The following is a 23,426-nucleotide window of genomic DNA, read 5'->3' on the forward strand; positions in this document are numbered from 1 at the left end:
TTGGGCCGGGCTCAGTGACAAAATATAAGAATGCATTTCAAAATCATTGAACTTCATACTGAGGATGAAATGGGAATTTAATTCAGTCCATGAGAAAACTGTTCATTTGGGAAAAGGACCTTTTTAAAACTTCTGCAGCTCTGCAATTATGATCTGCAAATACTATCATGCAAGTGATTAACACATTTTTATACAATTCCTGTGCTGGCTATTTTAAGGGAGCCAATAATCTGTACTACTTCAATGTCTCAAGGAAATAGTAGCTAAGGGAACTGGATACAAACAGGGTTCCGTGCTCGTCTTTGCACAAGATGATTTCAGGATCTTTGATGAGGTCTATTATGTTTAATTTGGAATGTCTGAGCAGAACGCAACATCAAAACAAGCTGAAATTTGATCAGAAAGCAAACCTTTTCCAGCTCAGTCTGGTGGGTTTTTTTTTCAAAGTCTCAAGCTGTTTAAACTTACAACAATTTTTTCTTCTGTTGCAAATGCATTTCAACTTCAGTTGCTCTGATCTGAGAACAATCTATATGTTACAGTCTGAAACCAAATTGAGCATCCAAGCTGAGACTCTTACAATGCAGTCTCTGTCTAAAGCTTTTTACCTTCAAAAGATTGCACTGAAGGTAGCTCGTAATGTTATCATGAACAATTCTCACCAGTGCCTTTATAATACTTTGTGCAGTTTGCATACTCAATATCTTCCTCCTTAACATCGAACTGCGGCAATGCTATTTCCTCCATCTGAACGGGATCTTTAGACTGCCAGATGAATCGAAGATCATCTGTGGTATAGCCAACTGAAAAAGAAAACAAATATTGTGACATACAATTAAAGAAATAGACAGAGAAAAAAATGGAAATCTGGCAGGGAACAGGAACCCTGATTTTCTTATCGAAAATAAAACAGAGAAGTGCTGGAAATACGCAGCAGGTCTGGCATCATCTGTGCGAGTCAAATTGAATATGATCCTTCAGAAGACTCATACTCCACTCGAAACATTAACTCTGTTTCTTCAATCATCCAACTGGAGGGAATTTCCCTCTCATCTGGGGGGCCTGCCACTATCAACCCTCTGAAATATTTAATTATTTTTCTGCCTTCAAAGGCGTCCCTCGGCAGTCTCCGACCTATCAGTGCCTCAGCAAATGCTTGCCTCTCCTTGTAGGGCTTTTGGTGTTTTTTCCAGCCCTGTGATTGAACTGGCAGCATCAGGAGCAGCCCCCCCCCCCCCCCCCCCCCCCCCCCCCCCCCCCCCCACACCCCCCAACAAAATCCTTAATAGGTTAAGGAATGTGAAGGCAGCCCATTAGGAGGCCAGCTCAGGGAAAATGGTTCCACCAGCCTGGTTCCAGGCAAATGTGGACTTGGGGGCCACCATTTTGGTCCCAAAGTCCTCTGGGAAATCCTGCCCATAAATCCATTCGTATACAATTCATCAAGAATTTAAATACATTAATATTAGTAAATTCAATACTAATTTGGAAACTATGGTTGGAATTTTCTGGCCATTCCCATCGGTGGGATCTTCCCGTTCTGTCAGCAGCAATCCCCGCCACAGGCTTCGTGGAGGCGATGGGTCCATACAACAGGAAATCCCATTGACAAGGGCAGGACCTGAAGATCCTGCCGCTGGCCGGAGATGGGCCACCTTATGTGAAACGCAGTGCGGGAGGGCGCGGAAAGTCCCGATCAAAATCACTGTAACTGATATTAATGTCAAAATGTTTAATGCTTTCTTTTTGAGATTCATTCACTCACTATTTTTCGGATTAGTTTATTTAAAATGGGTCAACACTATATACATGTCATAAGAAGGAATTGCACTCGTGTGTTATAATCACCATCAATAATTTCTGATGTAAATAATAATCAAAATGCATAATTTCCATTTCAATTTTTAACAGAAAAAAAACTCTCCTAAATTTGCCCCTTTATTCAAAGAAAGTAGAACTTTTGTAAATTCATTTACGGGATGTGGGCGTCGCTGGTTAGGCCAGCATTTATTGCCCATCCCTAGTTGCCCTTCAGAAGGTGGTGGTGAGTTGCCTTTTTGAACCGCTGCAGTACTTGGAACGCAGGTACACCCACCGTGCTGTTAGGGAGAGAGTTCCAGGATGTTGCCCAGGGACAGTGAAGGAGCAGCGATATATTTCCAAGTCAGGGTAGTGAGTGACTTGGAGGAGAACCTCCAGGTTGTGGGGTTCCCAGGTACGTCTGCTGCTCTTGTCCTTCTACATGTTAGTGGTCGTGTGTTTGGAAGGTGCTGTCTAAGGAACTTTGGTGAGTTACTGCAGTGCATCTTGTAGATGCTCACACGGCTGCCACTGTTCATTGGTGGTGGGGGGGGGGTTTGAATGTTTGTGGAAGGAGAGCAATCAAGCCGGGCTGCTTTGACCTGGATGGTGTCAAGCTTCTTGAATGTTGTTGGAGCTGAACTCATCCAGGCAAGGGAGAATATTCCATTACACTCCTGACTTCTGCCTTGTCGATGGTGGACAGGCTTTAGGGAGTCAAGAGGTGAGTTACTCACCATAGGATTCCTAGTCTTTGACCTGCCCTGGTAGCCACAGTATTAATGTGGTTAGTTCAGTTTCTGATCAATGGTAACCCCCCAGAATGTTGATTGTGGGGATTCAGTGATGGTAATGCCATTGAATGTCAAGGGGCGGTGGTTAGATCCTCTCTTTAGGAGATGGTCATTGCCTGACACTTGTGTGGCACAAATGTAATTTGCCACTTGTCAGCCCAAGCCTGGATATTGTCCAGGTCCTGCTACATTTGGACATGGACTGCTTCATTATCTGAGGAGTTGCATATGGTGCTGAACATACCCACTTCTGACCTTATGATGGAAGGGAGGTCATTGATGAAGCAGCTGAAGATGGTTGGGTCCAGGACACTACCCTGAGGAACTCCTGCAGTGATGCCCTGGAGCTGAGATGATTGACCTCCAACCACTACAACCATCTTCCTTGGTGCCAGGTATGACTCCAACCAATGAAGAGTTTTCCCCCTGATTCCCAGTTTAGCTAGGGCTCCTTGATGCACTACTCGGTCAAATGCTGCCTTGATGTCAAGGGCAGTCCCTCTCACCTTTGGCATTCAGCTCTTTTGTCCATGTTTGAACCAAGGCTGTACTGAGGTCAGGAGCTGAGTGACCCTGGCGGAACCCAAACTGAGCATCTGTGAGCAGGTTATTGCTGAGTAAGTGCCGCATGATAGCACTGTTGATGACTCCATCACTTTACGGATGATGGAGAGTAGACTGATAGGGCGGTAATTGGCTGGGTTGGATTTGTCCTGTTTCTTGTGTACTGGACACACCTGGGCAACTTTCCACATTGCCGGATAGATGCCAGTGTTGTAGCTGTACTGGAACAGCTTGATTAGGGGTGCGGCAAGTTCTGGAGCCCAAGTCCTCAGTACTATTGCTGGGATATTGTCAGGGTCCATTGCAGGATCTAGTGGTGCCTTTAGCCATTTCTTGATATCATGTGGAATGAATTGTATTGGCTGAACACTGACGTATGTGATGTTGGAGACCTCTTGAGGAGACCGAGATGGATCATCCACTTGGCACATCTGGCTGAAGATTGTTGCGAATGCCTCAGCTTTGCCTTTTGCACAGATGTGCTGGGTTCCTCCATCATTGAGGATGGGGATATTTGTGGAGTCTCCACCTCCAATGAGTTGTTTAATTGTCCACCACCATTCCTGGCTGGATGTGGCAGGACTGCAGAGCTTATATCTGATGCATTTGTTGCAGAATCGCTCAGCTCTGTCCATTACTTGTTGCTAATGCTGTTTGGCACACAAGTAGTCCTGTGTTGTACCTTCACCAGGTAGATACCTCATTTTTCGGTGTACCTGATGTTGCTCCTGACATGCCCTCCTGCACTCTTCATTAAACCAGGGTTGATCCCCTGGCTTGGTGGTAATGGTCGAGTGGGGGGTATGCCGGCCCATGAGGTTGCAGATTGTGGTTGAATACAATTCTGCTGCTGCTAATTGCTCACAACGCCTCATGGAGGCCCAGTCTTGAGTTGCTAGATCTATTCAAAGTCTATCCCATTTACTACAGTGGCAATGCCACACAACACGATGGAGGGTATCCTCAATGTGAAGACAGGGCTTTATCTCCACAAGGACTGTGTGGTGATCGCTCCTACTGATACTGTCATGGACAGATGCATCTGCAGCAGGCAGATTGGTGAGGATGAGGTCAAGTATGTCTTTCCCTCTTGTTAGTTCTCTCACCACCTGCTGCAGTCCCAGTCTAGCAGCTATGTCCTTTAGGACCCGGCGAGTTTGGTCTGTGGTGGTACTACCGAGCCACTCTTGGTGATGGACATTGAAGTCCTCCACCCAGACCATATTCTGCGCCCTTGCTACCCTGAGTGCTTCCTCCAAGTGGTGTTCAACATGGAGGAGTACTGATTCATCAGCTGATGGTGGCCGGAACGTGGTAATCAGCAAAAGGTTTCCTTGCCCATGTTTAACCTGAAGCCATGAGACTTCATGGTGTCCTGGGAACTTGTTGGGTATTTTGCTCAAGTTGTCATTCCTCATGTGTCATCTAAATAGTGTCTTCTGGCAGTGTTAGCAGAGCAAGCCTAATTATGTCCTCATCTGTATAACTTGGTCAGCTTTAATGAATGCACCTTACAGCTTTTTAGGCCAGTACGGCAGCACAGTGGGTAGCACTGCTGCTTCACAGCGCCAGGGTCCCAGGTTCAATTCCCGGCTTAGTCACTGTCCGTGCGGAGTCTGCACGTTCTCCCTGCGTCTGCATGGGTTTCTTCCCGGTGCTCTGGTTTTCTCCCACAAGTCCCGAAAGACATGCTGATAGGTGAATTGGATATTCTGAATTCTCCCTCTGTGTACCTGAACAGGCGCCGGAATGTGGCGACTCGGGGCTTTTCACAGTAACTTCACTGCAGTGTTAATGTAAGCCTACTTGTGACAATAAAGATTATTATTATTATTACCTGACATGCATCTTCTCCTGCAGGGGCTGCTAAACAGTGATGCGCGCCAGGAATTTAGTGGGGGATAAATTCCACCTCCAGCAGGTTGTTTCAGATCAACCACCAATACAACGTGCCCAATTTTCAGGTCCAGTGAGTTGCCAGTTTACAGCCCCCAGCGAGACTGAAAATAAGCCCTCTTAGCTGAATCTTTCCCTTCCCAGAACCACAAAAAGTATTTTTTGAAACATGGCATCAAATAAAAGATCCGCTAACTTTATACAACGAGCAACCATCCGTAAGTCAACAATCTTAACAATACCGATCTATTAATGCATCTATCTTACTGCAAATGTTCAAGAAACATACAGCTTTCCAACTGAATCTTGCAGTGTTGTGTATCCATAGGAAACAGAGTCAAATCAAGTGGGCATGAAAGAGTTATTGATAGCCTGAAATATGGAAGAGAAGGGAGAATATTATCCACTTCTAAAGTTGGAAAAATCGAAAGTTTTCAAGCAAATGTATTCAGTGTCTTCTACAGTAGTTGTAAGTTTTTAATCGCACCTCATACTCAGCAGTACGTCACCATTGCGGAATATAAAGAGCAGGATGTTATCTTGCGTTACATCGTGAAAATCTGCATTCTTTTCGTTTGCGAAGAACAAATCGGGTTTCCATAAGCATTTGAACATTGTGGGGTCCACAGTCAGCGTATCTGAACCTTTAAAATCGGTTGGCAGTTTAAGTCGAGGATCATTCCATTTTTGTCTCAGGAAAATATTGACCCGATAGTCCTGTAAAAACAGAAGCTGGCAGTCAGGCTGATTGTATGGGAAAAACACAATAATGGAGAACATACAAAAGAAACGCTGTGAATCTGAAATAGAAACAAAATGCTGGAAATGCAGAACAGAATGACCGGCATCTGACAGAGAAGATAGATTAATAAAACATAGAAAATACAGCACAGAACAGGCCCTTCGGCCCACGATGTTGTGCCGAACCTTTGTCCAAGATTAATCATAGATTATCATTGAATCTACAGTGCAGAAGGAGGCCATTCGGCCCATTGAGTCTGCACCGGCTCTTGGAAAGAGCACCCTACCCAAAGTCAACACTTCCACCCAACACTAAGGGCAATTTTGGACACTAAGGGCAATTTATCATGGCCAATCCACCTAACCTGCACATCTTTGGACTGTGGGAGGAAACCGGAGCACCCGGAGGAAACCCACGCACACACGGGGAGGATGTGCAGACTCCGCACAGACAGTGATCCAAGCCGGAATCGAACCTGGGACACTGGAGCTGTGAAGCAATTGTGCTATCCACAATGCTACCGTGCTGCCCTTAAGAACAAATTAATCTACACTATATCATTTTACCGTAATCCATGTACCTATCCAATAGCTGCTTGAAGGTCCCTAATGTTTCCTACTCAACTACTTCCACAGGCAGTGCATTCCATGCCCCCACTACTCTCTGGGTAAAGAAACTACCTCTGATATCCCTCCTATATCTTCCACCATTCACCTTAAATTTATGTCCCCTTGTAATGGTGTGTTCCACCCGGGGAAAAAGTCTCTGACTGTCTACTCTATCTATTCCCCTGATCATCTTATAAACCTCTATCAAGTCGCCCCTCATCCTTCTCCGTTCTAATGAGAAAAGGCCTAGCACCCTCAACCTTTCCTCATAAGACCTACTCTCCATTCCAGGCAACATCCTGGTAAATCTCCTTTGCACCTTTTCCAAAGCTTCCACATCCTTCCTAAAATGAGGCGACCAGAACTGTACACAGTTCTGTGGGGTTTCTCATTGGAATTAATCAGAAATGTGAACTAGTCTTATTTATTGTCATGAACACTGAACTTTACAAACTTAAAGTAAAAGAAAGAATGCTGGATAACCACTTCGGCTCGGAGATATGTCCAAGTGATCCAGTTGCCATGAGGAGAGGAGCTCAAACAAAAACCCATTGAAATGTGATGGCCTTTAACCCACCATCGTAGAAGGAAGGACATTTTGTGATTACTTTGAAGTGTTTCGAGAATCTGTAACTGTTTCCAGCAAAGTTTGAAAAGGTCTTCTCGCAATTTAAATCTCATGTAAAAGGGTCAATCATAATTTTTGGATAATAAGAAATATTGGTCCATGTGTCCTGGCGATCCTTGACCAGGAAGCACAACCAATAGGAAGGAAATTAAAATACAGAGGGCCATGTGGCAGGCAGATGAGAAGAAACAGGAGAACTCGAGAGGAGAGGAGTCAGAGATCGGGACTGAGAGGCCGGATAGCACATTTAGGCCAGCTTTCTATTCTTTCACTTCTGTGTTATTGAGTTCCCAGAAGCGGCAATACATGTGGAGTTGAAGGCAGTTCTGGTAAATTTACGTTGCCATGACTGACAAGAGCTGAGAGCTGAGACATTTCCGGAAAGATTGTACAGGCAGAACTCTGTATAGGTGGAAAGTTCTGCCTGCTGGGAATTGGCTAAATCCTTGAGGGAAAGGGACTAAAATGCTGCTTGGAAGAGCTGTGTGGCTGAAAATGAGTCCAGACAGACGGAGGAGACCGCCTACTAACTGAGATAATATGCTGTGCCACATATAATTTATAGTTTTCACCAACAGCACGGGAGTATGTTGACATTCACTCTTAATCTGTATTTACTGATCATTCCTATTTTTAAAGTCTTATTTGACTATTTTATGAAGCGAGTTTTGCCTTAGTGTTAAGAATCCTGATTCTGAGTTTGAAGAGTTGAGCCCTATTCCAGACCGCTCTGCTAAATGCAGATTAATATACAGGGTGGGATTATTGCCCTCTTTACCTGTTAAAAATGGGGCTGTTAATCCCTTTAAATTGGGGAAATGATTGCGACTGCAGCAATGTTAACTGGGGCCTGTCTTAAGTGGCACCATAGTCAAGTAGTGGACCATGCAAGCTCTGACCATAAGCAGGTGATAATCTGGACAAAGAGAACTTTTTATTCCTATGCAAGCTTTTTCCTCCTAGCCCTCAAACCTAGCGTGGGCTACTGCTGCTTCAGCTCCTGCTTCCAGAGATCGGTACTTCCTTAACCTTCCTGTCCGATGGTCAGACAGACCATCCAATTTAGCTGCAGTCTACATTGGTTATCTGGCGTGCACAGTTTTGGGCCACAGTCCTTTGGTCTGATGCAAACTTATTCCCGTCTTCAAAATGAAGCAGAACTATAAGACGGTCAGCTGGTGTGTCAACCAGTTGCCATGATAGCACTCAGGGTGAAAACCCAGGCAACAGTCCAAATACTGGATTTACATCCAGCAGGATACTCACCTCCAGACAGTGACCACTAGCTCAGTTTACCATCCCTGAGACAAACTAGTATGATTCAGACCTGCAGTTCCAGATAGCCCCAGCAAGCGGAGAGCTGCCACCGGTGAATGCTGAGTTTACAACCACGGTGCAGATCGTGACCCCCCCCCCCGCACCAAATCTTAAGGTGTAGTTGGGAATTGTTAGTTATTGGGAAAATATTACTTTTGAGGATGGCAATGGTGAACCATCGCAGCTCCTATTCCCCAGTAAGTTGTTAACAACCAACGTGAGAATTGCAGTCTGAGGACCGACCCTAAAACAGAACACACTGAGAAACAAAATCTGATTTTATTCAAACTGCATGTTTTATAATGTGGGGTTCAGAGTTGGTGGCCTGTTTAGCTCAGTTGGCTGGATGGCTGGTTCATGATGCAGCGCGAGGTCAACAGCACGGTGTAAGGGTCCTCCCTGTTTATTCCCTTATTTCCCCTTTTTTTTTTTCCGTTATCATTTTTGATCCATGGATGATTAATGAACATGTAACTTTAAGTCAAACAGCAGAGAGAATGTGGAATTCAGTTACAGGAGAGACCTCTCTGCTAGTTTAAACAGGGTCTCCATACTTTTTGGCATCGAAAAGAGATGGGGTGGGACTGCGATTGATTGGCTGAGGGCCACACACTGCCCGGTAGCAGGTGGTGATTGGATCCTATCCCAGTGGAATAGTTTTCAAAATCCTCAAGAGCTCGGTTTGACTTCTGGAATGACAGAGACAATGGCTCTCTCTCACACCTCAGTTTTTTCTCCAGATAGGCTGTGAGTGCTGTGTTTCTGAAACTACAGAGACCTGAATGAGTCTACAGTAAAGATTCGGACTGAAAGTAGAGTTTGAAGAGGAGTAAGGGGCTTAAAGACAACCATCTGAAACAAAGACTCTTTTTCCTTTTACTTTTTTACTCCCTACTCTCTACTCCCCTCTGCGTTTGTCTGTTTTATGTGTGTGCGCGTGTAGAGGGTGATGCAAGTTAATGTAGGAAATAGGTAAAAGTCGACCAGTTGCATTTGCTGCATACTTCATTGTTATTGTTTATTTATAAAACGCAAGTGTGTTTATATTTACAAACCCGGTGACTGTAATTATTGGACAGCCAAGGGCCAAAGACCTTGGGTATTTTTCTAAGAATTATTGGTTAATACACTTGTGTTGTGACTCTGGTTCAAGTGAAGCTGGCATTGACCGCACACTAGTCCAGGGCGTCATAACAACGGGTTCAATTCAATATCAGCTGATGTTATTCATGAAAGCTCCGCCTACTCAATCTTACACCTCAGGTGATCCTCAGGTTAAATCACCACCAGCCAGCTCTCCTCTTCAAAGGGGAAAACAGCCTATGGCCGTAAAGGACTATGGCGACTTTACCTACTGTTCAAATTGTCACCTTATCACATAGAGTGCTGTAAAGGGGACCTTTTCAGTTTATACGCAGAATTAGATATCATTATCATATCAGTCATTGTCCAGCTTATTCCTCTGGAAGGCTTTATTCTTTGTACTTTACATGAAAATGTGAATTGTTATATTCTCATTTAACAATAGAATACACTGAATATCCAAATTTGTGCAATTATGCCACTAAATAGATTGCAGCAATCATGAAGAAAACTGTGAACAACTTACAGCTATCGAATCCTTACAGTTATTTAATGAATCAAATAAAACCACAAGTAAAAGTTACTGACCCTTCTCAGTGCAGATAAATATAAACATTCATCTAAATGTATTAAGGAACAATGTGATAATGAGAATAAATTCCTGCTATTCAGATTCTATGTCATGCTTATGTTTATTATACATCCTCTAGTGATGCTCCTCTTTAGACTCTGACTGGACACAACGTCAAGAAGAAAAACTATTTCAGTGATTGAAACATTGCAGTACAACCACTCTCTGCAGGTTGATCATGCGGAAAGACTATGGGAGCGATTCAGGGAACCCGTTGTACCCGGCGCGGATCTGGGCGCAAGGTGAGAGCATGAGAGCCCCAAATCAGGCTCAGCGCCAGGCCGATCGCAAATCACCCAACTCCCTCCGCCTGGCGGGACCTGAATCTTGCCCTTGCTGCATGAGATCCAGATCAGTATATTGAAATGAGCCTAATGGCTCATTTAAAAAGCCAGATGCCGGATTCATCCGGCACCCAGGACTCAACGGCTGTGCCTGCAAAACCTCACCAGGGTACCATTCCGTACTGGTCCACACGAACGTGGAACAAGCGTAATGCACCTCGGGGTGGGGGGGGGGGGGGTGTCTCACAGGTCATTGAACATTCAATGAAACTTTGAAAATGTGTTAAAATATATTCAATTGATCAGACTGCAGATATCTGACATGTCACAAATATAACATGTGTTTTTCCAGGCTGGAGGGGTTGTTCGCCAGTAATTATGAATTGGGCACATTGGCACTGCCAGGTGTTGTGGGGGGCCTTGCCAATTAGAGGGGTGTGAGGAGGGGATCCCCAGGGCCCTCCCCAAGTTTGGGGGAGTGAGGGGATGGGCCTGAAAGCGGAAGGGGAGAGGGGGGAAATCAAGCCTCCTGATCAATATCCCCGATCTGAGAGCAGCCTTTCCTGCGACCGTTATCTGCTCGCCAACAGGAAATCACTCTTACGTGTGGCTTCGGTGAAGAAAAACTCCCCGAGGCCAAAAAAACCAGCAATGCCATTGTATAGTAGGGTTTTGCTTGGTGCTGCAGCCGCCAAGAAACACCCTGCTGAATCGCGCCAATGAACGTGATCAGGAAATTTTAAAGATCAACTTTCATTTTACTTTTCAGCTGATTCCTGAAACTGGTAAGCACATTCTGATTAGCAAAGCCCTGTACCAACAACAATTAATGTCTGAATCATTACAACACACAAGCACACATCTGAAATAAAGGCATCATCTCCATGAATATTGACTCTGTGAAATAGTCAAATTCACATTGTCATATTTACGATAGTGAAACTAAATCATGAAAATTGATCTGGCAATCAGGGTGGCTGTATTGCCAAGATCTTGCCTGGCCTGCCTTATTTATAACTGTATGACTCCAGGTTCATGCACTTACTTGTGCGTGTGTGCGTCTCATGGAAGTGCTCACAGTAAACACACGGTTCACCTTTTCATGAGTATAGAACCTTATATATACCATATCTGAATCATTTGTAGCTTTGTTCACTAAACAATTAAACACTGTGATCTGAAAGGGACACCCGGGTGCATTTTACCAATAGAATATGGTATAAGGTTCTATAATCATGAAAAGGTGAACCGTGTGTTTACTGTGGGCACTTCCATAAGACGCACACACGCATAAGTAATTGCATGAACCTGGAGTCATACAGTTATAAATAAGGCAGGCCAGGCAAGATCTTGGCAATACAGCCACCCTGATTGCCAGATCAATTTTCATGATATAGTTTCACTATCGTAAATATGACAATGTGAATTTGACTATTTCACATAGTCAATATTCATGGAGATGATGCCTTTATTGTGATGTGTGCTTTTGTGGTATGTGTGCATGTGTGTGGCGGGGGGAGTTCTTTGCAGAATAGCAATATTAATATTAAATTAGTGGTTTCATCTTGGATAAATTAGGAAAGGCCAAAATTGATAGGGTTCCAGCTATTATTCATCCAAGGGAAGGTAAAGAGATGGCTCACGTTTTCTATGAATCACTATTGATGGAAGTTGTTGTTACAGATGGAGGAGAGACAGGCAATCTGTACCTGTTTCAGCTTCCCATCCCTCCATAAGCAGAAGGTGTTTTGAATTACATTTAAAGTATGAGGTGGCATAGTTTCCCAATCCCTCGATTTCGAGATCCAATTTATGAACAATCCGCAGCACACTCAAGTCATGATCAATGCAGAATGTTAGTTTACTGCACATTAAAAAAAAGCCCAGAGAAGGAGAGTTTACAACTTCCCAATCCACACACACACAAACACATGCAGTAAAGTGGAATAGAAAAAAAGGAGCTTTGGAGTACAAATAGCACAGAAATAAATATTTGTTCAGGTGATTTCCAGAGTTGGCCAATTTAAAGTCCAGAGGGTGTTTCCTTGTGGCAGGGTTCAGTTCCAATGAGCTTCTAGTTGGAGATAACAATATGTAAGCTCTATAAACGAACAAAGCTGCAGCACACTGGGCTTGTGGTTAGACCGCTTGGCAGGTGTTGATCAGAGGCTTTTAAAAACAAGCAAGGTTTATGAGGTTGAAAGGTGGTACCCAACTGCTTACTTAGCCAGATTGTGTTAGTTCTGTCCAGCTGATGTTAAAACAGCAGTCGGAGGATATCTTCGTTCTCAAAAGGTAGATAGGGATTTCCAAAATGGTCACTCGAATCATGTGACCATCTTTCTCCACATTGACTTCAAAAAGTGTCTGGAACTGGCTTTGATTCCAGGACTGTTGTTGAAAGAGTTACCATCCATTTGAGGGTCTTGTATTAGGAAACCACTGTCTAGGCCGACCCACTGACTCTTATCGAATGAAAATTATGTCCCTTTGGTTCCCTTTTGAAATGGGCCCGGACAGTCCCATATGGGATATCAGTCTGTTAGCAGCTTTGCAGCCAGAATAAGTTTCAATGTGCGAGCCTCCTGGTTTTGTGATTTCAAGGGGTCGGCACAATGAGGTGTGAGATTCCCCAGCTGAGGAAATAATTATTTTGTTCTTATAACTTCCAGGGGGTAGCTCCCAAACAAAGTGCCAATCCTGTCGTCATTAGACTTGTACCAGCCAGGGAATCCATTTTTTAAAAATAGCAATAAGAATAACGTTTTGAACATAGTGTTGGATTTCTTCTCATATTAAAGGAACCCAACAGTGTCAGCAACACTATCAAGTGATGCTTACTCACCTGCTCACATTTTGCACTACATAGTGGTGAGACCAAATCATGAAATTAGTCTGGCAATCAGGCTGGTTGTATTGCTAAGCTCTTGCCAGGTCTTAATTACAACTGTAAGATTGCAAACCCATTCAATAACTTATGCATAATTTTTAAAAGAGCAACTAGAGTGCCTCTCATGACAGCGCTCAGAGTTCCAGCAGGAGCATTTGATTTCAGCCTTGGTCCAAATACAGGCAAAAAAGCTGAATTCGAAACTTCGGCTGAGAGTAATATCAAACAGTACTAAACAGGCTGCGAAATCAATAAGCTCTAGTAAATCTGAAGTCAACAGGAGTCATGTATAAATCTCTCCACTGTTTGTAGTTATACCTCGCACAAAGTTAGATAGTTGTGGGTGCTGCAAGGCCTAATCACCTCGGTCCCAAGGAAATACCTTAGGGCAGTGTCCTGGGCCAACCATCTCCAGTTGGTTCTACAATAATCTTACCTCCTATGTAAGGTCAACTTTGGAAATGATTGCACAATGTTCTGTTCCATTCAGAATTCCTCAGTACAATCCACTTCCTCATGCAGCAAGACCTGGATAACATTCAGGCATGGGTTAAGTGGCAAGAAACATGCATGCCATACATTGAAATGGGCAATTACCATCGCCAACTAGAGGCAGTCCAAACATCCAATGGCATTACCATTGCTGAATTCCCCCACCATCAACATCTTGGGTGTGGGGATGTTACACTGAGCAGAAGCTTAACTGAACCATCCACATAATGGGATCCACAGGGGCAGCACAATGGGTAGCACAGTTGCTTCACAGCTCCAGGGTCCCAGGTTCTATTCCCGGCTTGGGTCACTGTCTGTGCGGAATCTGCACGCTCTCCCCGTATCTGCATGGGTTTTCTCCGGGTGCTCCTGTTTCCTCCCACAAGTCCCGAAAGAAATGCTGTTAGGTAATTTGGACATTCTGAATTCTCCCTCTGTGTACCCGAACAGGCGCCGGAATTTGAGAGAAATTTCCCCAAAAGCTCAGATAGGAGCGGGGGGGGGCCTCACCAGATACAATGCAGAGGCAGCCACAAGGGGCTGCCAACCCGAAATGGTGCTATAGTGTGGCGACTAGGGGATTTTCACAGCAACTTCATTGCAGTGTTAATGTAAGCCTACTTGTGACACTAACAAACATTATTATTATTCAGTGCTGAGGTGGGTTATTTAAAAAGCCTGCTTCGGTACCCTGGAACTTCGCCCCAGTTGCAATGAGAGCAAATACGTCTCAAGCCTTTTCCCTTCTGAACCCCTAAACCTCCATACATGCCCCATGCCCCAACGTACCAACTCATGCTTCCCACCAACCTCCCATTCCCCCTCATACCTACCATGCAAATGTATGCCCCATTACACACCCCCATGGCCCCTCAGGGCCTCCATGCCAACTTAGTGCCAATTCATACAAACCCATGACTCCTCACTGATCCTCATAGCCCTTTATAGAACTCATGCCAAATTAGTTCTAACTCACCCAGTAACTACAATGGACAGACCTCAGGAGCTGTGCTGAGATAAAAGGAAGTTTGAATTATTTCACACTTCACTATATTAACTAAAAACTAGCATTGACAAAAGTCCAGTCAATACATTTGAAAATTTTCAAGTACTTATTGAACAGGGATGTCGAATTTGTAGTCCTCCAGCTCTACTCCTGCAGTGAAGAAGGATTGCAGGAGCCTCTGTTATTTCTAATTACTTTCCTCAGCAACCTCGGAAACTTCCAGGTCAAATTATTATTATTTTTTTACTTTGAGCACTGCCAACCTTTAAAAATCATTTTGTCTTTCTGATTTCTTTTAAAGTAGTTATTTTGTCGCACAACAACGGCCACCAAGAAAACCAATATTCCATTGGTCATGGTGACGTTTGTTTCAGCCATCTCAAGTCGGTTTTCTGCCAGCTGGCGCCAGTTTTTTACTTTTCTGTGCCTGTCACTTCCATTCATTGATATTTTGTAGAAGTTAACTGCACCGTAGTGAACAGCGAAGAAGGAATTCTGGATCGGATTGTTGGTAGGAAACCCAATTTAAGAAAGTGAGATTGAAGAGAAAGGAACTCAAAAGCTAAAAATGTCAATTTAAAAATGGGAAATGTTTGGAGTGCACAGCAAGCCCAGCGGCAATCACAAAGCTTGGCTTAACATTTTTGGCAAAAGCTTTCAGGCTCTTTGATCACCAGTCGGGCCACATCCAGCGGGGCTGGTTATCAGAAATTCCCGGGCAGAAATTGTATTGTCCAAAGTGTTTTGATATGCTGTCTACCATGTGCAAGACCTCTTGAGCTTAGATCCATTGCCAAAAAATACAGTACCACTTGGCAATGCAAAATAAATAATGTGAAAAATAATTGGGCCCTCCAGCCTCAAAGAGACAGACATCAACATTGCACATGCTGTGATGTTGCTAGCATCAAAATACATTTTTTGACTTAGCTTGAGCAGGTGCATGGGAGGCTAGTTGTAATATTTTTAAACAATATGCGAGAATATTCCAGATGTCACAGACGTACAAAGTCCATGATTCAAAAATGTAAAACCAACCTCTGAAAGGTAATATGCAGAGACAGCAAGCAATTCGGGAGGCAAATGATATATTGACCTTTATTGCAAGAGGATTTGGTATTGGGATAAAGATGTCCTACTGAAGTTACAGGAAGCCCAAACGCACTAGGAGAGGGTCCCCAGCCCCAGCAGTGCCAACCTCACACCCTGGCAATGCCCATGCCAGCTGGCAGTGCCACCTGAGCACCTTGGCAGAGCCAGGCTGGCACCCATGTTGCACTGCCAGGGTGCCCAGGTGGCACCAGCAGTGCCAGGGCACCACACTGCCCAAACGGCATGCAGCTGGATGCCTCCAATTCCCTGGGAGATCCTCGCGAGTGCCGTTCCATCTGGTCCCCGTTTATGGAGACCAGTACTAAATGGTGCTCACTCGAGGTCTCTGAGGCGAAAGAGATGAATCCCAAAGCTTCAGGTACTGGGATTCTGCACATTAGAGTGAGGCTAGTTGTCTCGTTCTAATGTGCAGATGTGCCAAAAAATGTTCTCGCCCACAATGGACGATATTACAACGTCTCGCAAGGTCGCGAGGCGGTGCGAGCCGGATAGATCCCTGGAGCGGTGTCTCTCAGCTTTTGTCGGCCACACTGCGCCGCGGTGAGCTGCTCGTCAGGCGCAGCTTGGCCATTGGATGACACCCTGTGGCTTTATTCTCTGAGTTAAGAAGAATGAAAGGTGATCTCATTCAAACATACAAAATTCTTATAGTGCTCAACAGGGTAGATGCAGGGAGGATATTTCCCTTGGCTGGCGGCTGTATAGAACCCTGGGACACAGTTTCAGAATAAGCAATAGGCCATTTAGGACTGAGATGAGGAGGAATTTCTTCATTCAGAGGGTGGTGAATCTTTGGAATCCTCTGTCGCAGAGGGCTGTGGAGTTCAATCATTGAGTATGTTCAAGACTGAGATTGATAGATTTCTACATATTAAAACCATCAAGGTATACGGGAAAAGTGCAGGAGGTAGATCTTATTGAATGATGTCTGGCTCGAAGGCCTACTAATGCCCATATTTCTTACGTTCTTATTTGGAGCTAAGTGTTTGATCTGAAGCTGAAACGGACAACTGCTTAAAAATAAGCAAAAATATCCTGATTAAACACCAATTAAAATCTGAGTCACCCAACCTATTGTTTAATTCACAATGATTCAACTTTATTAGCTGAAAGGGACATATCTGCATTTTAGGGGGTTCATACATAACACATTACATTATATAAAGCTCCTGTCATTATGAAATGGTGCATCAAATTATCATGAACAAAAACAATAGTTAATTTATAAAAATCCCATTTTTTAAAATGACAATGGTCCGCAACTTCATCAGAGACAGACATCGGTAGAGTGCGCAGATAATTGTCGGGGGTGGGGGGTCGGACATCAATGGGGGTCGGACATGTGGGGGTGGGGGAGTTAGACATCAGGAGGGGTCAGACATCATGGGAGATGTATGGGAGTCAGACATCATTCGGGGGAGGTTGGACATCAGTGAGGGTTGGAAGTCAGGAGGTGGGGTCGGTTAAGTCATGAACCGGGGAGCGGGTGGGTTGTCGGACATTGAGGATGGGGGCGGGGGGGGGGGGGGGGGAGGGGTGTCAGACATCAAGGAGGTGTCGGAGGTTGAGGGGAGGGGTGCTCAGTCAGGTTTTGGGGAGGTCAGGATTGTTGGTGGGGAAGGTTCTGGGGTGTGGGGAGAGTCCTGTTGGGTGGAGATAATTGGGGGTGAGGAGATTTCCCTGGAGGGTTGAGGATGTAGACAGGAGACCTATGGGTAGGTCACCCTGTGTCTTTACAAGTTTCCCAGAAGTTAAAAGAGTTTTATGTCTTTTTCTAACATTTTCTGGATAACTATTGTGTAACAAAGACGGAACCATCTGAAGTTTGCAATTTAAATTTGGGGCAGCACGGTAACACTGTGGATAGCACAATTGCTTCACAGCTCCAGGGTCCCAGGTTCGATTCCGGCTTGGGTCACTGTCTGTGCGGAGTCTGCACGTCCTCCCCATGTGTGCGTGGGTTTCCTCCGGGTGCTCCGGTTTCCTCCCACAGTCCAAAGATGTGCAGGTTAGGTGGATTGGCCATGATAAATTGCTCTTAGTGTCCAAAATTGCCCTTGGTGTTGGGTGGAGGTGTTGAGTTTGGGTAGGGTGCTCTTTCCAGGAGCCGGTGCAGACTCAAGGGGCCGAATGGCCTCCTTCTGCACTGTAGATTCAATGATAATCTATGATTAATCTAGGACAAAGGTTCGGCACAACATCGTGGGCCGAAGGGCCTGTTCTGTGCTGTATTTTCTATGTTCTATGTTCTAAACTGCTTTTTCAGATGGTTCCCAGTGCAGGGAAATTGTCCGTTTGAAGATAGAGCACCTGGGAAATTGCAGTGCAAATTCTTACCTTAAGTTCTGAGAGCACATCTTGGGGTTCCCGCCCACCCAAATCCGATGCTGGGGAGCTTGGAAATTACGGCCTGAGGGTTTGCATCCAATGTTCCCCAGCTCCTTTTGCTCAAATAGAAGGATTAGAAGAAGCAAATCATTCAGCCCGGAATTCCAACTTTCCTGAAGCCCAATCCAGCTTCATCAGAGGGAAGAACTATTGAGCCCCTGGTTTCTGCGCTGGCTCTCTGGAAGAGCAACTCACCACCTTCCTTCCCACTGTAATCCTGCAAACATTTTTGCTTCAGATAATGATTCCATTTTCTTTTGAATGGCGCAATTGAATTTGCCTCCACCACACTCTCAGACAGTGCATTCTAGGTCCGAACCACTCGCTGCATTAAATGTGCCATTGCTTCTTTTGCAAATCCTTTTAAATCTGTGCCCTCTGGTTCCCAATCATTGCATCAATAGAACCAGTTTTCCCTTATCGACACTGTCCAGACCACTTTTTCAACCTTCTCTTCTCCAAGAAGAACAGTCCCAGTTTCTCCAATCTTTCCATGTAACTGAAATTTCTTATCCTTAGAACCAATTGAATTATCTTTTCCGCACCCTCTCAAAAGCCCTCACATCCTTTCTAAAGTGTGGTGCCCAGAATTCGGCACAATAATAGCCCAACTAATGTTTCATATAGGTTCATCGTAACTTCCTTGCTTTAGTGCATTATGTTTCTATCCATAAATCCCAGCATCCCATATGCCTCATCAACTGCTTTCTCAACCTGACCTGCTATCTTCACTGATTTGTGCACATATACCTCCATGTCTCTCTACTCCTGCACATCCTTTAGAACTGTACCCTTTAGTTTGTATTGCCTCTCCTCGTTCTTCCTACCAAAATTTATCACTTCACATTGAATCTTCTTCCAATGCCCTTTGAGGGAACACATTCTAGATCATGAGAATTTACTGCAATAAAAAATAAATTCTCCCCGACTTCCCTCTGACTTGTTCTGTCAATGTTCTTTAATCTGTGTCCTCTAGTGCTGATTCTTCTGTTAATGGAACACTTTTTTGCCCTCCATCCCATCAAACGTCCTCATATTTTTGAAAACCTCCAATTCCCAACTTCTTAACCTTCTCTGATCAAAGGAGAATAATACAAGCTTTTCTAACCTTGACCCATAATTGAAGTCTCTCATCCCTGGTACCTTTCTGGTAAATTCGCTGCAACCTCTCCAAAATCGGACATCCTGCGTAAAGTGCAAAATCCAGATGTGGATGCATTGCTCTTAAGGCCTAATCAATGGTCTGAATTTTTAGGATGTCAGGGGCTCGGCCTCCACTGTTCCCTGTTGACTCTGACAGGCTCAGTGCCATTACACATTCTAACAAGCATTGATTGACAGAAGATGGAACTTCCATTCTCACATGGGTTGAAGTCCCGCCTTGGAGAGCTGCTAGCCAATCATATTGGCCGGCAACTCACCAGACAAAGCGCTGCAGTGGCAGGAAGGGGCATTGCCATAATGTGCCTGGAAATAAGTGCAGGGAGGTGGAGTGAAGGGATCCCAGGAGGGGAGAAGAGGAACACCTGGGGGGAGAGTCGCAAGGGGAGCATTGTGTTCCCCGGGTATAGGTCAGGGGAAGGAGGTCAGTAGATTAGGGGGCATCTTGAGTCAGAAGGGGGCTGCCCTCCTCAAAGATGCAGGTTTGGTCATTTTTCTATTCCTCCTGTCTTTCACTCACCAGCCTAAAAATTGAAGGGCAGAAAAAGCTCTATTGTGGCAATTAAGTGACCACTTATGGGCCTTAATTGCATGAACACCCCGTGCCAAAACCTCTCCCCACTCAAAGCCCTGCCCACTCCACCATAAAATTGCTTCCAGTTACAGGTGGGCCGGATCCCAGAGCAAATCTTCTCCCTTCAATTTCACGCTCCCCCACCGCATCACCTCACCCCCACCCTCTCTCAAAAGCCACTGGGGGGGGGGGGGCTAAAATTCAGATTATAGAGATTTAGAAAAATTTAGTATAAGTTTTTGTGATCTACGTCTTTCTGTATAGCCAAAAATATATATATATTTGATAACTTTATCAGCTTTTCCTGTCGCTTGGCACTCTTTTCCCACACTTGCCCATGTGTTAAATCTGTCATATGTTTTCGCATTTCACCTATGTTCTCATTCACCTGTAGTCTGCAACTAGCCTCTTCATTGTTTATTACATTTCTATTTAAAATATACCTTGTACAGGCAAGCCCAGGTCATTAACATCAAGAACAGCAGTGGTCTTAATACTGACTCTTGGGAACACCATTGTATGTTTCATGCATCCATTTGTCTCCAGGTGATGAGTGCGAGAAGGAGGCCAGGAAAACAGCGAAGTTAATTAAAATCAGACAGAATCTTAGCCTTGCGATAAAAACAAACTGTTGTCATGGGGGATAATGTTCGTATTCCTTATGCAGAAGCTAACTCACCTGTAATCTGAGCTGCCTGGCTTCTATAATTGATGCATACTTCAGGCCCAATATTGAGATATATGCTCTGAGTTTGTGCTTTTCTCTGTCAAATGCAACAATGGAAATAGCCCTGAAGTAGGAATATCGCGTAGACCTACTGCTTGTTGCCAAGTTAATAATGTCATGAATTACAACAATTCTCTTACTTTAAATGTGCTGTGGGTACTCTATGTCACAAGCAATTTAAAAGTAACTAAAATAAATAATTAAAACAATAGAAATGTTGCTATTTCTAAAGTTAAGCACCTTCAAGTTAACTGTAATTGGTAATGCCACATAATTATTCATAACCCCAATAGCAGGCATAAGCCTAGAAATCACTGTTAAGTGATTGACATAAGTGTTATTTTGGATTTTGAATTATTCAGTAAACTGGTTAACCATTCCTCGCATTTTACTATTCATGAGAGTTAGATTAAACCTGTCCTTTAAGAAAAATAACAATGACAACTGGTTATCATTTTCAATTAGGAACCGTGTAAACAGTTGAAGTATCACCGGAAAGCTGAAGACTTGTTTCCTGAGCAGTATTGCCGAGGAGCACAATGCAGAACATTGAAGAGAGCCACGGTTACTCACTGACCTGGTGCTGCTTGCCCTACTTGAAGGGAGAGGAGAAATAATCATCCGAAGAGTCCCCTCCAAATGCAAACACGCAGAAATTGCAATTGTTGGCAGCAAGGACATCACGAAAAAGGTTTCAGGATCAAAACATCTGCTATGTTAAGCCAATAATAATGATCTACTTGATAAGCATCTGCCACAAGTACGCAAAGCGAATTAAAAAACAAACATTTTTCCGTTAGCAGTTTAATTCGTTCATGGTGGAACATGTTAATCAATAAGATTAGATCACCAAAATGATTTGCAACACAATAGGGTCCCAGGTTCGATTCCCAGCTTGGGACACTGTCTGTGCGGAGTGTGCACGTTCTCCCCGTGTGTGCGTGGGTTTCCTCCGGGTGCTCCGGTTTCCTCCCACAGTCCAAAGACGTGCAGGTTAGGTGGATTGGCCATGCTGGATTGCCCTTAGTTATCCAAAGAGGTTGAGTGGGGTTGCTGGGTTGTGGGGATGGGGTGGATGTGTGGACTGAAGTGCTCTTTCCCGGGGCCGGTGCAGATTCGATGGGCCGAATGGCCTCCTTCTACACTGTCAATTCTATGAAAAGATCCGTAGCAAAGAATGCTTGAGATAAATGAAGATATTAGAGTGTACAATGTGGTTACAGTTAGTAAGCTTGTGGGTCAACCTGTGTACAGGGTAATTTTGCTAAAGTGGGAACACAAGCATTAAATGCCAGTGTTCATAAGACACGCCTAAATGAAAGTTTGGAATAATATTTACAACACTTCAATTGCCCCTCCTGTATAATTGTTACAGAAGCACACAATTAACTGGAATAATAGCATGGAAAGTACTGTGCAATAAAAAGGAGGCTGAAAGGTGCTTGTTCAAAACGGAATTAGCACTGCTGCCTCACAGAGCCAGGAACTCGGATTCAATTCCAGTCTTGGATGACTGTCTCTATGGAACAAAGAACAAAACAGCACAGGAACAGGCCCTTCAGCCCTCCAAGAGTGTACCGGTCATGATACCACCCTTGGCCAAAACCCTAAAGAACCAAGAACAGTACCGTGCCTATGAAGGTTTCCTCCAGGTGCTCCGGTTTCCTCCCACAGTCCAGAGGTGGGGTTACAGGGTTGGGGATGTGGGTCTCGGTAGGGTGCTCTTTCGGAGGGTCGGTGCAGACTCGATGGGCCGAGTGGCCTCTTTCTGCACTGCAGGGATTCTATGGAATTTTGTGATTTGCTGTTTTTGACAAGGCCAAGTTTGCAAACCGGCCAGCATCTCAAACCAGCCTGAAATACTGTCACAAAGCCTGCCAATCACTGGCACTCTTGCACACATCCCTGAGAATGTAGCTGAGGAGAAAGATTTCGATTTGATTTAATCATTAATTTTTTAAAAATTCATGTGGGCATCATGGTTCGGCCAGAATTTATTGCCCATCCGTATTTCCTTTCAGAAGGCGAGTTGCCTTCTTGAAATGTTGCAGTCCCTGAGGTGTAGGTACACCCACAGTGCTATTAGGGAGGGTCTTCCAGGATTTTGACCCAGAGACAGTGAAGGAACAGCAAAATATTTCCAAGTCAGGGTAGTGGGGAACCTCCAGGTGTTGGGGGTTTCCCAGGTATCTGCTACTGTTGTCCTTCTCAATGTTAGTGGTCGTGGGTTTGGAAGGTGCTGTCTAAGGAACTTTGGTGAGTTACTGCAGTGCATCTTGTAGATGGTACACACGGCTGCCACTGTTCATTGGTGGTGGAGGGTTTGAATGTTTGTGGAAGGAGGAGCAATCAAGCCGTGCTGCTTTGCCCGGCTTGGTGTCAAGCTTCTTGAGTGTTGTTGGAGCTGCACTCAGCCAGACATGTGGAGAGTATTCCATTACACTCCTGACTTGTGCCTTGTCAATGGTAGACAGGCTTTGGGGAGTCAAGAGGTGAGTTACTCACCATAGGATTCCTAGTCTTTGACCTGTCCTGGTAGCCACAGTATTAATGTGGTTAGTTCAGTGTCTGATCAATGGTAACCCCCCAGGATATTGGTTGTGGGGGATTCAGTGATGGTAATGCCATTGAACGATCGTTAGATCTTGTAAGAGATGGTCATTGCCTGACAATTGTGTGGCCGAATGTAACTTGCCACTTGTCAGCCCAAGCCTGGATATTGTCCAGG

The 23,426-nt window shown here is 44.5% G+C and overlaps 1 protein-coding gene across 2 annotated transcripts in view; it reads right to left on the reverse strand.

Moving 5' to 3' along the window:
* glrbb (glycine receptor, beta b) overlaps window positions 1-23,426 on the reverse strand; it is a 232,678-nt gene that overhangs the window by 108,244 nt on the left and 101,008 nt on the right. For both annotated transcript variants that reach the window (XM_072495794.1, XM_072495795.1), the window contains exons 5-7: window positions 5,542-5,771; window positions 5,344-5,426; window positions 663-803 (exon numbers count right to left, since the gene is read on the reverse strand). In XM_072495794.1, coding sequence (XP_072351895.1) covers window positions 663-803; window positions 5,344-5,426; window positions 5,542-5,771 — 454 coding nt within the window. The remainder of the gene's footprint in view (window positions 1-662; window positions 804-5,343; window positions 5,427-5,541; window positions 5,772-23,426) is intronic.

Source organism: Scyliorhinus torazame, chromosome 3, assembly GCF_047496885.1.
Source record: "Scyliorhinus torazame isolate Kashiwa2021f chromosome 3, sScyTor2.1, whole genome shotgun sequence".
NCBI lineage: Eukaryota > Metazoa > Chordata > Chondrichthyes > Carcharhiniformes > Scyliorhinidae > Scyliorhinus > Scyliorhinus torazame.